The sequence below is a fragment of the Salvelinus namaycush genome, chromosome 33 (genome assembly GCF_016432855.1).
Source record: "Salvelinus namaycush isolate Seneca chromosome 33, SaNama_1.0, whole genome shotgun sequence".
Taxonomy (NCBI): Eukaryota; Metazoa; Chordata; class Actinopteri; order Salmoniformes; family Salmonidae; genus Salvelinus; species Salvelinus namaycush.
The window spans coordinates 14,489,254-14,503,153 of NC_052339.1; the positions used below are offsets into that span (position 1 = coordinate 14,489,254).

Here is a 13,900-nt window from a genome sequence, read left to right on the forward strand (position 1 = left end):
ACTCGCTGATGAGAGAGATGTTTCAACACATCTGTACTGAGGTGACGGCACAGTTGAACAATAGTTAAACAACAAGCACAGTTGAACAACAGCTGAACTAACTATAACAGTCATACAATCTACAACACAGGTTAACACCTGCATGTGGTGGATTCGTGGCATTACCATACATTAGCATACCTGTCAGGGCCATCTGTTCCGTAGGGTGAAACTTGATGGAGTTGACTGATCCGGCATGGCCAGCATATCTAAGCAGACATTTTCCTGTCTCTATACTCCACAGAGCAGCAGAGTGGTCTGTGGGGAACATTGAAAAAAAAGTTAACCTATTTATCCAAAGCTTAATGGCAAAACATTTCCCAGCAAGTTTTTATCTAAAAATACCTCCTAGTACTTCATCAGCACAATTCCAGACCCCAGTCATTAGACAATGATGTCCACCTCTTCATATGTTAACATGTAGCCTAAATGTGTAAGCGTTCCTCTTGTTATTTTTTAAGTTTATCCTTTCAAATGTATACATTTCAATTTCAGGTCCACTTTACAGGTGACATATCTGACCTGCTGATGCGGTCCCAAGAACCACAGGTGAGTTCCGTGTGACTGCCAGGTCCCAGATGCCGTCCCGGTGGCCCACATACTCCCTCAGGATCTGACACACAGCTCTGGACGTGGTGGCTTTGAAACTCGACACTATCTACAGAGAGGAGACACCACAATGTTCTCACTCACCAACCACACATCGGTGCTGGATGAGGCGAGTTTCCCCCTTACTACATAAAGCGCTATGAGTACCTCACCTGGTAAAAAGGCGCTGTAAAAGTCCAATCCATTACTGACACACTGGCTCACTACTACCCTGTGAACAGTAACTGTGCCTTATTCATTATTATTTTGGGGCAGCAGGTAGCCTAGCGGTTAGAGCGTTGGGCCAGTAACCGAAAGGTTGCTGGATCGAATCCCTGAGCTGATAAGGTAAAAATCTGTTGTTCTGCCCCTGAACAAGGCAGTTAACCCACTGTTCCCTGGTAGGCCGTCATTGTAAAAAAAAAAATGTTCTTAACTTCTTGAGCCTATGGGGGCGCCATTTCGACTTTGTAAAAATGAGTTCCCAAATTAAACTGCCTCGTACTCAATTCTTGCTCGTACAATATGCATATTATTATTACTATTGGATAGAAAACACTCTCTAGTTTCTAAAACCGTTTGAATTATTTCTCTGAGTGAAACAGAACTCATTCTGCAGCACATTTCCTGTCAGGGAGTGAGATTTCAGAAATCGAGGTCCCTGTTCTGAGGTCAGTTTATAAGTCCCCATGTAAGCCATCGGGCTACATGCACTGCATACGTCTTCCTCTAGATGTCAGTAAGCGGGGAGAATTTGAATGGAGTGGATTGCGCAATCTCGGACCTTATATAAGACCGTGGAATGGAAGTACCGTCCTTTTCAACGGTGCGCCTGGCGCAAGAAGACATCACAATGGCGTCCTGCAAACGCTTTCGTTTTAGTAGTTCTATATCTCCGGTCATGTTTTTATTCGTTATAGGTGTTAAAGACATCATAAGGTAGTTAATTTAAACCAACTTATAGCAGTTTATAGCAGTTTATTGCGATTTTCTGGGATTTCTTTGTCATGCGCTTTCACGAGTTGGACACGTCTCCAGTGGGTGGCTATCGTTAGCTGCTATTTCGACAGGAGAAGAGGACATCTTTCAACCCAAAGACGATTGTTCTGGAGAAAGGACACCTTGCCCAAGATTCTGATGGAAGCTCAGCTAATAGTAAGCAGTCTTTATGCTGTTAATTCGTACTTATGTTGACAAATGTCAAATAATAATTCCGCCATGAATTTCGGTGCGTCTCGCTTTAGCGCACGCTGTATGCTTGAAGTAACGTTAATTTTAAAAATGTAACCCAGCGATTGCATTAAGAACTAATTTGTCTTTCAATTGCTGTCCAACCTGTATTTTTTAGTCAAGTTTTGGAATAGTTACTGATTAGAATAGGTGCCTCTTCAAAGATTTCTCCTGACATTTTCTGGGCAGCTTTGCTACTTTTCTCATTGTATAACCACGATTTGTGCCGCTAAATATGCACATTTTCGAACAAACTCTATATGCATTGTGTAATATGATGTTATAGGACTGTCATCTGAAGAATTCTGAGAAGGTTAGTGAAAAAATTAATATATTTTGGTGGTTTATACGTTATCGCTATTTTTGCCTTGAATCAATGCTGTTGTGATGTTTGCTATTGTGGTAAGCTAATATAATGCTATATTGTGTTTTCGCTGTAAAACACTTAGAAAATCTGAAATATTGGCTGGATTCACAAGATCTGTGTCTTATCTGCTGTACGCTGTGTATTTTTAAGAAATGTTTTATGATGAGTAATTAGCTAATTCACGTTGCTCTCTGTAGTTATTCTAGTCGCTTTGGTGAGAGTTGTGATGGTGGCTGCAATGGTAAACTATGATTTATACCTGAAATATGCACATTTTTCTAACAAAACATATGCTATACAATAAATATGTTATCAGACTGTCATCTGATGAAGTTGTTTCTTGGTTAGTGGCTATTTATATCTTTATTTGGTCGAATTTGTGATAGCTACTGATGGAGTAAAAAAATGGTGGAGTAAAAAAGTGGTGTCTTTTGCTAACGTGGTTAGCTAATAGATTTACATATTGTGTCTTCCCTGTAAAACATTTTAAAAATCAGAAATGATGGCTGGATTCACAAGATGTGTATCTTTCATTTGGTGTCTTGGACTTGTGATTTCATGAACATTTTATTATATGATATCCCTGTGGCTTTAGGCTAGGCTAGTCAGCTTTTTTGATGGGGGGGATCCCGGATCCGGGTTTGGGAGGTGTTAGAGGTTAACTGACTTGCCTAGTTAAATAAAGGTTACATTCAGACTCAAAAGCACCATTATTGAACAACCAGTACACAAGAAGAAGCAGAGAAAGATCATTGGAAATAGTGTTTGGGTTACAAATAGTGAGTTTGACATAAACATAAAAGTACAACACTTAACTGTGGAGTTAAATATTGAAACAAGGAAAAGCTTTCAGTCAACACAGATCTGTTCAGTCGTTCAATAAACATTTGCGGGAAAGGAAGTATTCATCTAAACCACAACTTAGTTACAAAAGGGCTTTTGATAGCAGTAAATCATTACACAAGCTCTAATGATCTGAAACAGCTAGAACGTTTACATAGAAGCTTACTCTTACTTCCTCATAATCAACAATGAATGAGCACCAGTGTGTAACACTCTGTGTAATCAAACATACCTTGCTCGTGGAGGCTTTGTAAGTGGTCATCAGTTTCTGAGACAGCTGGCTGGTACTGTGACTGGCTGTGTATGCACACGAAGATGAACACATGGTTTGATTGTTAGAGAAACAGGTTAGATTTCATTTTCATAGAGGAAGGAATAAACACCCCTAAACTATAAAAATATATATATATATTAAAAATACACAATCTATTCATCACAATCTTGGCTTTACTACTGTGTCAGCCCACATAGTAATACTGTGATGTGATTCAGACTATATGCAAGGATAACAAAACTGTACCTTGTTCATTTGAATGGTTTAACACTAGGGTAGCACTTACATTTACTACAAGAAAAGCCAGTGAAAATAAACTAGCAAATAAATTCATCAATTAACAAAATCTAAGCCTATTCCAAATGCAATACAACTTTATTATTCCTCAAGTGAAGACTAAATACTAAACTTCAGGTTAACTGTACCTTTCGCTTTCAGAGCTCCTTTGCTCAGCTCTCCTCCGTCTATGGTTTGTCCTTCGGATACTAGGCGCTCGTTGAGTGTATCAATTTCCCGGCGCACTACAGAATTAGCGCACACACACGGTTATCGGACAACAGAGACAACAGAGCCACTACAAAACCACAAGGAAGTCAATCAGCTTCCTCAAGATCAGTATTTCACCCCACAAACATAAAACAAACCGGTGGACGAGCGGTAGACGACTGTGGTAGCCAATCAGTCCCCGCAAGGGGGCAGGTGTTCCTTCCTACAATACCTCCATAACATTATCCATTGATCAGTTACTGTCTGTATGTAAATAGGCAACTCATTTTTATCAATAATCATCCATTTTGTGCGTTACATTAAATACACATGACACGCCCTCTTGTTATCACTTACATTCTAAGTTTTCGATGTAGAGATTCTCAAACTCCCGCTCTATCTGGCCAAACAGGTCTAGTAGATTGCTCCGCAAGGATAGGGGCAACTTGGAGTCCTGCAAACAAACGAAAACTGTTCACTTCAACGTCATAAAATAAACAGCAGTTCCGTATGCATTGGATGGAAAAAGGGAAGCAGTTTCATTAAACAACTTCACATTCTGACAGGCGAATATCTATCCAGACATGACAAGCAATTGTTTTCTGTAACTGATGCAAAATAGACACAATTGTAGCACTGACTGTAACTATAGTAAGTAAATTCACTAACTAACACAGATGTCACTACCGTAAAACCAAGTTACAACAGACAGTAGTCCATTACAAGAACACAGCCATAAATGTCTCATTACAAAACAATATTGAACTACCTTTTGTTCTGACTTACCAGTATCTCCATTCTCTACAACTGACAGTTCCCAGTGAACAGTTTGCATGTACGCAGATTAAAACTATGCAAAGAAAAGTAGGCCACCATGAAAAGTCATACGGTTTTGACAGCTACTGAAACTGCTGCTATCCATATAGTTGAAGTCGGAAGTTTACATACACTTTGGTTGGAGTCATTAAAACTAGTTTTTCAACCACTCCACAAATTTCTTGGGAACAAACTATAGTTTTGGCAAGTCGGTTAGGACATCTACTTTGTGCATGACACAAGTCATTTTTCCAACAATTGTTTACAGACAGATTATTTCACTAATCATTTACGGAATTACAATTCCAGTGGATCAGAAGTTTACATACACTAAGTTGACTGTGACTTGAAACAGCTTGGAAAATTCCAGAAAATTATGTCATGGCTTTAGAAGCTTCTGATAGGCTAATTGACATCATTTGAGTCAATTGGAGGTGTACCTGTGGATGTATTTCAAGGCCTACCTTCAAACTCAGTGCCTCTTTGCTTGACATCATGGGAAAATCAAAAGAAATCAGCCAAAAAATTGTAGCCCTCCACAAGTCTGGTTCATCCTTGGGAGCAATTTCCAAACGCCTGAAGGTACCACGTTCATCTGTACAAATAACAGTACGCAAGTATAAACACCATGGGACCATGCAGCCGTCATACTGCTCAGGAAGGAGACGCATTCTGTCTCCAAGAGATGAACGTACTTTGGTGCGAAAGGTGCAAATCAATCCCAGAACAACAGCAAAGGACCTTGTGAAGATGCTGGAGGAAACAGGACTAAAGTATCTATATCCAGAGTAAAACGAGTCCTATATCGACATAACCTGAAAAGCTGCTCAGCAAGGAAGAAGCCACTGCTCCAAAACCGCCATAAAAAAGCCAGACTACGGTTTGCAACAGCACATGGGGACAAAGAATGTACTTTTTGGAGAAATGTCCTCTGGTCTGATGAAAGAAAAATAGAACTGTTTGGCCATAAATACCATCGTTATGTTTGGAGGAAAAGGGGGGAGGCTTGCAAGCTGAAGAACACCCTCCCAACCGTGAAGCACGGGGGTGACAGCATCATGTTGTGGGGGTGCTTTGCTGCAGGAGGGACTGGTGCACTTCACAAAATGGATGGCATCATGAGGAAGGGAAATTATGTGGATATATTGAAGCAACATCTCAAGACATCAGTCAGGAACTTAAAGCTTGATCGCAAATGGGTCTTCCAAATGAACAATGACCCCAAGCATACTTCCAAAGTTGTGGCAAAATGGCTTAAGTACAACAAAGTCAAGGTATTGGAGTGGCCATCACAAAGCAGTGACCTCAATCCGATAGAAAACTTGTGGGCAGAACTGAAAAAGCGTGTGTGAGCAAGGAGGCCTACAAACCTGACTCAGTTACACCAGCTCTGTCAGGAGGAATGGGCCAAAATTCACCCAACTTATTGTGGGAAGCTTGTGGAAGGCTACCCAAAATGTTCAATTTAAAGGCAATGCTACCAAATACTAATTGAGTGTATGTAAACTTCTGACCCACTGGGAATGTGATGAAAGAAATAAAAGCTGAAATAAATCATTCTCTACTATTATTCTGACATTTCACATTCTTAAAATAAAGTGGTGAAACTAACTGACCTAAGACAGGGAATTTTTACTATGATTAAATGTCAAGAATTGGGAAAAATGTGTTTAAATGTATTTGGCTAAGGTGTATGTAAACTTCCGACTTCCACTGTAGCTTAGTCACTAAACTGTAACATGACATGAGGAAACCAAATAGCCTATCTCTCAGGTCTTTAAATTGACACAAACCCACACACAAAGATATTCAAGACCACGAGAGTCAGTGAGAATGAGGTTAACCACTCTCTCGCCATTCAGTCAACGGCACATGTAAACAACCTATGTATACATTTTTTTTTTAAAGGCAATTTGCAGCAAACAGTCAGCCCCTTAAGTCTTTCAAAGCTGCTCAATCATGTGCATAAAGATTTCCTTGGTTAGTGCGTGAAAGGATATGAGGGCCTAACCTCTAGTGTAGCAGTAGATTCTGCCAAGATGGCACCGACCGAGAGGGCAGCCTCGCTTCTAGTTCTTAGAAAACTTTGCAGTATGTTGTTTTTCATGTATTATTTCTTACATTGTTAGCCCAGAAGATGTTATGTGCTATTACATACAGCCGGGAAGAACTATTAGATATCAGAGCGGCGGTAACTCAGCACTATGCTGCTCTGACATTGCTTGTCTAAATATTCCTTTACTTATATCCAATAAACACAAATCTATGTTGTGAAATTGTTAGATATTACTTGTTACATATTGCTGCACTGTCGGAACTAGAAGCACAAGCACTTACATCTGCTAAACACATGTATGTGACCCAAATATTTTTATTTGATTTGATACAGTGGCTGGCGGATGGATACAGTCAACAATGAGCCAACAGGTACTGGAGATGGAGAGAGAGCCTTGATGAAAAGAATACTCATACCTGCACAAGCGGACGGCATTAAAACTTGATGAGACAACAGCAGCATGTGGTACTGTTACTATATGCTCAGAGCAAATAGAATGGATAGACAGGCCAATGACAGGCTATAGAAGGACTGTCTAGAGAACCGATGCCAGTCACCTGAAAACAACGTCACCTCAGTATACTTAGGTCTAGGTTATGCTTATTCGTCATGACTACTCACTCACACGTGAGGCTAGCCTACACAATTTATTAACAACGCCCAAAACATTGAGTGGACAAATTCTAACGTAATTTCAGTTTCTGTACTGTACTGCTGTCCTCTTCCTTTTTATTGGTATAATGATAAGATGGTCTTGATTAAACAGTACGCCTAGGATGTATTATCTCACTGACTGAGGTAGCAAACACTGTGTTTGCATCAGGGATGGTGCCTGACTGTCTGTCTCATCAAAAAGCTCTTAGTCTTGCTGTTAGAGACAAATCGACTGTGTCCGAGTATTTTTGAATTCCAAATAGACCTTACATGTGAGACACTATCTGATTGATCGTGGAGGTATGGTTATTCACTAACTTATTTGACTTAAATATTAAGCCAGGAATTGTAAATAGAGATAGGCTAATTCACTTATTTAATGTATTGAGTCAATAATTTAACATTCATGTATTTTCAGCAACTCTGGCAGACAATGTCTTTGTACTCTTCTCTGAATGAGTATTTTCATCTTAGGTTTCTTTTTAATAGGCTACTACCATGGCTAACACACACATTTGATTAACTAGCCTACACACATACTGTGTACACACTTGACTAACTACACACGTTTCCGTTTCAAAATGAAAAATAAAAACTAGGCTAAATATACACCTATGTGCACCTCGGTCCCCAAGAGACCACGAGAAACATGATGTACAGTACCAGTCAAAAGTTTGGACACACCTACTCATTCAAGGGTTCTTCTTAATTTTTACTATTTTCTAAGCTGTCATCAAGGCAAAGGGTGGCTACTTTGAAGAATCTCAAATATAAAATATATTTTGATTTGTTTCACACTTTTTTGGTTACTACATGATTCCATGTGTTATTTCATAGTGTTGATGTCTTCACTATTATTCTACAATGTAGAAAATAGTAAAAAAAATAAAAACCCCAGAATGAGTAGGTGTGTACATCTCACTTAAAGCATGTTGCAACACCAGGTAGAAAGCAAGTCGCAAAAACCATCAGATACTGTCCTCTCTCCCTGGTAATATCACACAAACAAACCTCCCATCAACAACAGGTTGACAATTGACATGATAATCAACATACAATGGTTGGCTGTTTTTAATTTTTACTGTAATGGTTTCAATTTCAGTAGTACATCACTAAATCTTAACAGCTAACATTATAAGCAGATACAAGCCAACTGCTTTTTAAAACATTCATATGCTTTAGAGAAAGAGAGATAGAGCATGTGTGTGTGCGCATGTACGTTTGTGTATTAAGGTACCGTGTCTACTGTTTGTGTTTACTGCGGTAGTCAGCTCACTCACCTGTCCGTCCAGCATCTCTCTCTGCATGCCTGTCACTGTGCGCTGCTCCTGGTCAGTGCTGTTGCTGCGCCGAATGGACAGGCTGTGGGACTTGCGCTTCTGCTTGGTGTGACGGGCGGCGGCACTACTTCCACTCTCTACAGGCATCCCTCCTCTGTGACGTCCTCCGGTTCACTTCCTACCTGAGGCTGAGCAAACACAACCCATGGTTCAACCCTGGCTGTCAGGTTTCACATTACTGCTCTCTGCTGGCACCTGGAGAATGGCTGTCCTAAATGGAACCATATTCCCTATATAGTGCACTACTTTCAACCAGAGTCCTACAGGCCCTGGTCAAAAGTAGTGCACTATAAAGGGAATAGGGTGCCATTTGAGACTAAGCCAGAGGCTTTATTGTTCTTATCATACCACTGCTGTTTAATACACTTCCCTTGTAGTGTAGCTACAGGATAGTAAACATTCACTCTATCTAGGCACGTTATCAGGAGAATGAGTAAATTGTCCATAGACTAGAGCAGTAGACATTCAACATGATCATGCAAAAGATGTGAGCATTTCAAAAGCCAAAGAAAGCACGACTAGTCCCAAATTGCATTTTATTCCCTAGTATAAAATGCCCTACTTTAGACCAAAACCCTGTGCTCTTGTCAAAAGTAGTGCACTATATAGATATGGAATAGGGTGATATTATGGACACAACCTGGGACATGGATATAAGGATGCATACCATTAGTGAGAAGCAGCATGACAAGTACATCGTTGCATCCTAAACTGGCAGGTAATGAAGGTGATCACAATGATGTGGGTGGCCAGTAGCCTAGTCTCCACAGTTGATGGGGAAAGCCTTCAAAGACACCACTGGCTGGACAGACATATGGAAAAACAAGATGTCAATAAACGGGCAAAAGAGTGATCTGGAGAGCAATTTGCTTATAAATCTGACTTCCACACTCGGATTCGAAAGAGACAAGACAGCAATGAGAACACAACAAATGTGAAACAACGTATTGATAGATGACGCTGCATCGGTTGTTTGATTTTGAGTTGCTTTACTTTTAGCTGTTAGCTATGTGAATTAGTTAGCTATGAGAGAACCAGTCAATTAGCTACCAATGGCATGTAACTAGCTTGTTAGTACCCGCCAACTAGCAGGCTAATAATGTTTGCATGCGACCTGTTATAGTCATGCAGACAGGCCTTCATGCAGTAGCTATGGTTAGCAAGGCTGCCGTATATATTAAGGCCATACTACCGGTACCTAACTAACGTTAGTTGGAGTACATACTCAGATGGAGAACGCAGCTAGCTAGCCTCAATTTCTAACTACGCTACTAGCTAGCTAACCATCTAGAAAGCTAACTAACTGGCTCTGAAAAGTCGTTTTTTCAACACAGTAGTACTCTAACTAAACTACTTACTTTATAAAGGTAACTACGCAAGTGTCTTTTGAAGGTCGTAGAAAAATAAAGGGAGAGAGCACGTATATTTCCAGAAAATTGGCTCTCGGGTTTATGATACGAGTCGGCTCATCACCGCTCATGAATCAAGCGTCATGGGACACAAGCAACGCGAGGCTTTGGTGGACGAGAAAGGCAATCAAGGAATTGTCAAAAAGTTACTTATTTGATTTGACAGTCGTAGAGATATCTCAGTTAGGGGACACAGACAAATCTCTAATCTATTGTGAGTAGCTAAAACGTTGCAAATTAATACGTTTGACTGTTTTAGCTGGTGTAGCTTTCATAAAACTGAGTAGGAGAGATGCCGCAAGTGCTGCTATGTCATGTGATAAGGCATACGTTTCCCATCACTAGCCAATACGATTTCCGTTTCTGTAAGAACCAATGATCAACTCAAACGTCAGCGATGAGCAAATTTACAAGGAGACTTACCAATGTGTGTACTGATAATCGTCGGAAACAGAATGTAAGTAAAACATAATTTCTAGGGCTGAAACTGCATTGCGCATTTATAAGGAGTTGTGCTTTCTTATCAGCGATTGTGTAGACCGTATTCTACGTGGATAGGTCGTTGTCCAAGGTTTAATTCCACTTGAAAGCGGGAGGTGGTTCGATGGCGTGTTGGCGACCCCATCCTATCTGATTGGTCTTCGTTTTTGGTCTGGCGATGGTGCGCGGCTTGTGGGCGGTGCTTCGGGTGGTGTCCAGCGAGGGACGTGCTTTGTTAAAGCCAAATATACCTGTTTCTGGAGGACTAGGCATTACAAGAAATCCTATATTTCACTCCAGGTCTGTCTCTTTGAGGAATATATCAAGGTATGTATTGGCTTTTTACTTACATGTATGCATTTGTTTACTCTTTTGCTATTGTCTGCAGCAGCAAACGCATCGTTTCTCGTGTCTGTGTATTGTGCTTCTGTTAAACGTTTACATACGCCTCTTCTATTAATAGCCTACATAGGCATGTATTTAGAGCCTTCTTGCCTCATATTACTGTACTTGAATTCAACTATATCTTCAAATATTCTGCTGTCTAAATATAATGTTATATGCACCAATAACCAATTCATTCCAATGTAGGTCGGAAACCTGTACTGCTATATGCGCCCATCCGCTAATCAAATTGTTGTTCTGCTCAGCAGTGAGGTGAGAAAGCTGCGAGGGTCTGCTGTCGGGATGCCTGAAATAAATACAGATAACCTGGACGAGAAGCAGGTCCAGCTGCTGGCAGAGATGTGTATCCTTATTGACGAGAACGACCAGAAGACTGGAGCAGACAGCAAAAAGAACTGCCACCTCAACTCTAATATTGACAAAGGTAGAGTGACAGCCCTATGGTTATGTGTCCGATTATTGCTGATATATACCCAACGTGTCTCTCAAGTTGGTCAACATTGTTGCAACTCACATTGACATGGAGTAATTATGGAGGATAAAATAAACAACCGCATTACAGGTCCTGCCCTAATTTCTGTGCTCTCTGTCACCATGGGGCCGCATGGCAAATTGCCCCAAAACGCAGTGATCAAGAGCCAGTCCGCCCTTCTCAAAGCTCTATACGTCTATAATAATAATAATGCTGTCTAACTTAAGTTTTATGCCTTGTATGTGAGTTCAATCATTCGCCTCACCTTGATCTTAGTGATCTCAGTGAAATTCATAATACTTGATTGCACATTCTTTAACTCTAATATTAAAGTGGAGTCAGATATGAAATGTAGATAATTTAACCCACTATAACAGTTTCTCTATATACTACACACATGAAAGCTGTGTTGCAAAGCCATGCAGCTCACAGTCATGTTGAATGGTAACTAATCAGATCATTTCTTCTGCTCCAGGCTTATTGCATCGTGCATTCAGCGTCTTCCTGTTCAACAGTGAAGACAAGCTGCTCTTACAACAGAGATCTGATGCTAAGATCACTTTTCCAGGTCAGTAAACCACCCGCTGACTCTTAATCACTAATGTAACTTTTGTGTGCATCCATAGCTATAGTCATCAGATCAGTAGTGGAATAATGAATGTTTCCCTCCCTGTTTCTGTTCAGGGTGTTATACCAACACATGCTGCAGTCACCCCTTACACACATCCAGTGAGCTGGAGGAGCTAGAGGCCATCGGGGTGAGGAGAGCTGCATCAAGACGACTGGAAGCCGAGCTGGGAATTCCCATGGATCAGGTACAGCTTTCATAGGTTATTCCCAGGTTATTACAATATACTAACCATTTCATCATGTAATTTCTTAGTAAATATCTAGTAATTTGTGCACAGTAAATTAAAGTGCAACTGGCTTTATTTTATGAAGTATATAGTATTGAGATGGTGTTTGAGAGCTTTGAGATATGTAAGATGTGGCTACTGTATGTTTGATGATAGTTGCCCTTTGTTCTGATCATGTCCAATGGTTCACCCTCAGGTTCCACCAGAGGAGATGACCTATTTGACCCGTATCCACTACAAGGCCCAGTCAGACGGTGTGTGGGGGGAACATGAGATCGACTACATCCTCTTCATGCAGAAAGACATAGAGGTGAACCCAGACCCCAATGAGATCAAGACCCACTGTTATGTCACCAAAGAGGAGCTGAAAGAGATGCTGAAGAAGGCCAAGAACAACGAGTTACTGATCACGCCCTGGTTCAGCCTCATCGCAGAGACCTTCCTCTTCCAGTGGTGGGACAACCTGCAGAACCTCAAACAGTTCATGGATCATGACAAAATACACAGGATGTGATTCTGCGTAGGATGTGCATCTTTGGTTACCACCCAAAGTGGCACTCTATTCCCTAGGGGCCCTGGTAAAAAGCAGTACACTACATAGGGAATAAGGTACCATTTGGGATGTAGACATTGTTTGTGTAGGGTTTACATGGAAAGCTGCTATGAGGGATGTAGGGTACTTTAGTCTTACTAGAGTTTGAGAGTTGATACTTTTTTTTTTTGTTGATTTCTGTAAATTGAATAGAAAGAACGTGGTAGGAATGAAAATCAAATGGAATTCACCCAGTTTAAAAAAGGAATGATTGAGGCTGTATTGAGGTATGATTTTTGTATAGCTTGTACTGTATAGCATTTTTTTATGTAGTAGCTATACAAGTGCCTGACTGTCACTTAGGCTAAGGTTGTTATGAATGTTGTTTTTAGCGATCTGGCACTGTTTCCCATTTCCCATTGTAATGTAAATGTATTATATGAATAAGCAAAAATTTTGTTGCGTTTGACTTCAATAAAATATCTAATTAGGGAATCAAATGATTTTACAAGTAATAGAATTGTCCAGTAAATATTTTCTTAAATAGAGCCAGATACCTCTGACAATGCACTTCACACCATTGAACAGTAGGTGGCAGTAAACACCCACTTTAGTTTCAAAGGCTCATTTAGTGTGTTTTTTTTCTTCAGGAATGTGTTAAACTGCTATGCCTCAACCTTTTCACGTTTGGTGTTGAAATTCAACTATGTAAAAATGTCTCCATGCATATGTTCACTACTTTTACATTCAACAACGACAACATTTTAAATGTGTTTTTTTTTGTGCTCCAGGGTGGGAGTCCTTTTTTGAGATGCTTTCTTGCATCTGCTAATTTGAATGCCCTGAAAAAATTGCTTAGCCAAAATCAGGTCACAGGCGGGGTAGTAGGCCCAGATAAATTGAGAGAGGCCTGTTACATACACAGTAGGCAATGACTGTCATAGCCATTGGTCAGTCAGATTGCTGTGCTGTCTGTGCAGCCTTCAGCCTACCTTCTGGCCCCAACTTTATTAGGTAAGAGGGTTTCCTGAAGGGTTATTAAATCCAACAGT

At 40.4% G+C, this 13,900-nt stretch overlaps 2 protein-coding genes across 4 annotated transcripts in view; one reads left to right on the plus strand and one right to left on the minus strand.

Moving 5' to 3' along the window:
* The window catches only part of LOC120027601 (WD repeat-containing protein 37-like), a 28,156-nt gene extending 17,417 nt beyond the window's left edge, over positions 1 to 10,739 (minus strand). The window contains exons 1-8 of one of the 2 annotated variants that reach the window (XM_038972592.1): positions 10,526 to 10,739; positions 9,361 to 9,495; positions 8,634 to 8,821; positions 4,185 to 4,281; positions 3,767 to 3,862; positions 3,300 to 3,364; positions 562 to 697; positions 181 to 297 (exon numbers count right to left, since the gene is read on the minus strand). In XM_038972592.1, coding sequence (XP_038828520.1) covers positions 181 to 297; positions 562 to 697; positions 3,300 to 3,364; positions 3,767 to 3,862; positions 4,185 to 4,281; positions 8,634 to 8,780 — 658 coding nt within the window. In that variant the 5' untranslated portion in view covers positions 8,781 to 8,821; positions 9,361 to 9,495; positions 10,526 to 10,739. Of the gene's footprint in view, positions 1 to 180; positions 298 to 561; positions 698 to 3,299; positions 3,365 to 3,766; positions 3,863 to 4,184; positions 4,282 to 8,633; positions 8,822 to 9,360; positions 9,496 to 10,051; positions 10,199 to 10,525 lie in introns of those variants that run through there. The other variant, XM_038972593.1, reaches the window with a different exon arrangement.
* idi1 (isopentenyl-diphosphate delta isomerase 1) lies at positions 10,514 to 13,363 on the plus strand. Of its 2 annotated transcripts, none has more exons than XM_038972594.1 (5): positions 10,514 to 10,909; positions 11,233 to 11,411; positions 11,935 to 12,027; positions 12,144 to 12,274; positions 12,513 to 13,363. In XM_038972594.1, exons 1-5 carry the CDS (start codon positions 10,761 to 10,763, stop codon positions 12,828 to 12,830), a joined length of 870 nt encoding a protein of 289 aa, XP_038828522.1. In that variant the 5' UTR covers positions 10,514 to 10,760; the 3' UTR covers positions 12,831 to 13,363. The 2 variants fall into 2 exon arrangements, with proteins under 2 accessions (XP_038828522.1, XP_038828523.1); XM_038972595.1 differs by having other exon boundaries at positions 11,236 to 11,411.
* Positions 13,364 to 13,900: the final 537 nt, after the last annotated feature.

Excerpts from the sequence above, each read along its gene's own strand:
- idi1 (XM_038972594.1), top strand. The coding sequence starts at position 10,761 with ATGGTGCGCGGCTTGTGGGCGGTGCTTCGGGTGGTGTCCAGCGAGGGA. Across the intron at positions 10,910-11,232 it reads TCTTTGAGGAATATATCAAG|CAGTGAGGTGAGAAAGCTGC; the intron begins GTATGTATTGGC and ends TGTTCTGCTCAG. Across the intron at positions 12,275-12,512 it reads TGGGAATTCCCATGGATCAG|GTTCCACCAGAGGAGATGAC; the intron begins GTACAGCTTTCA and ends GTTCACCCTCAG.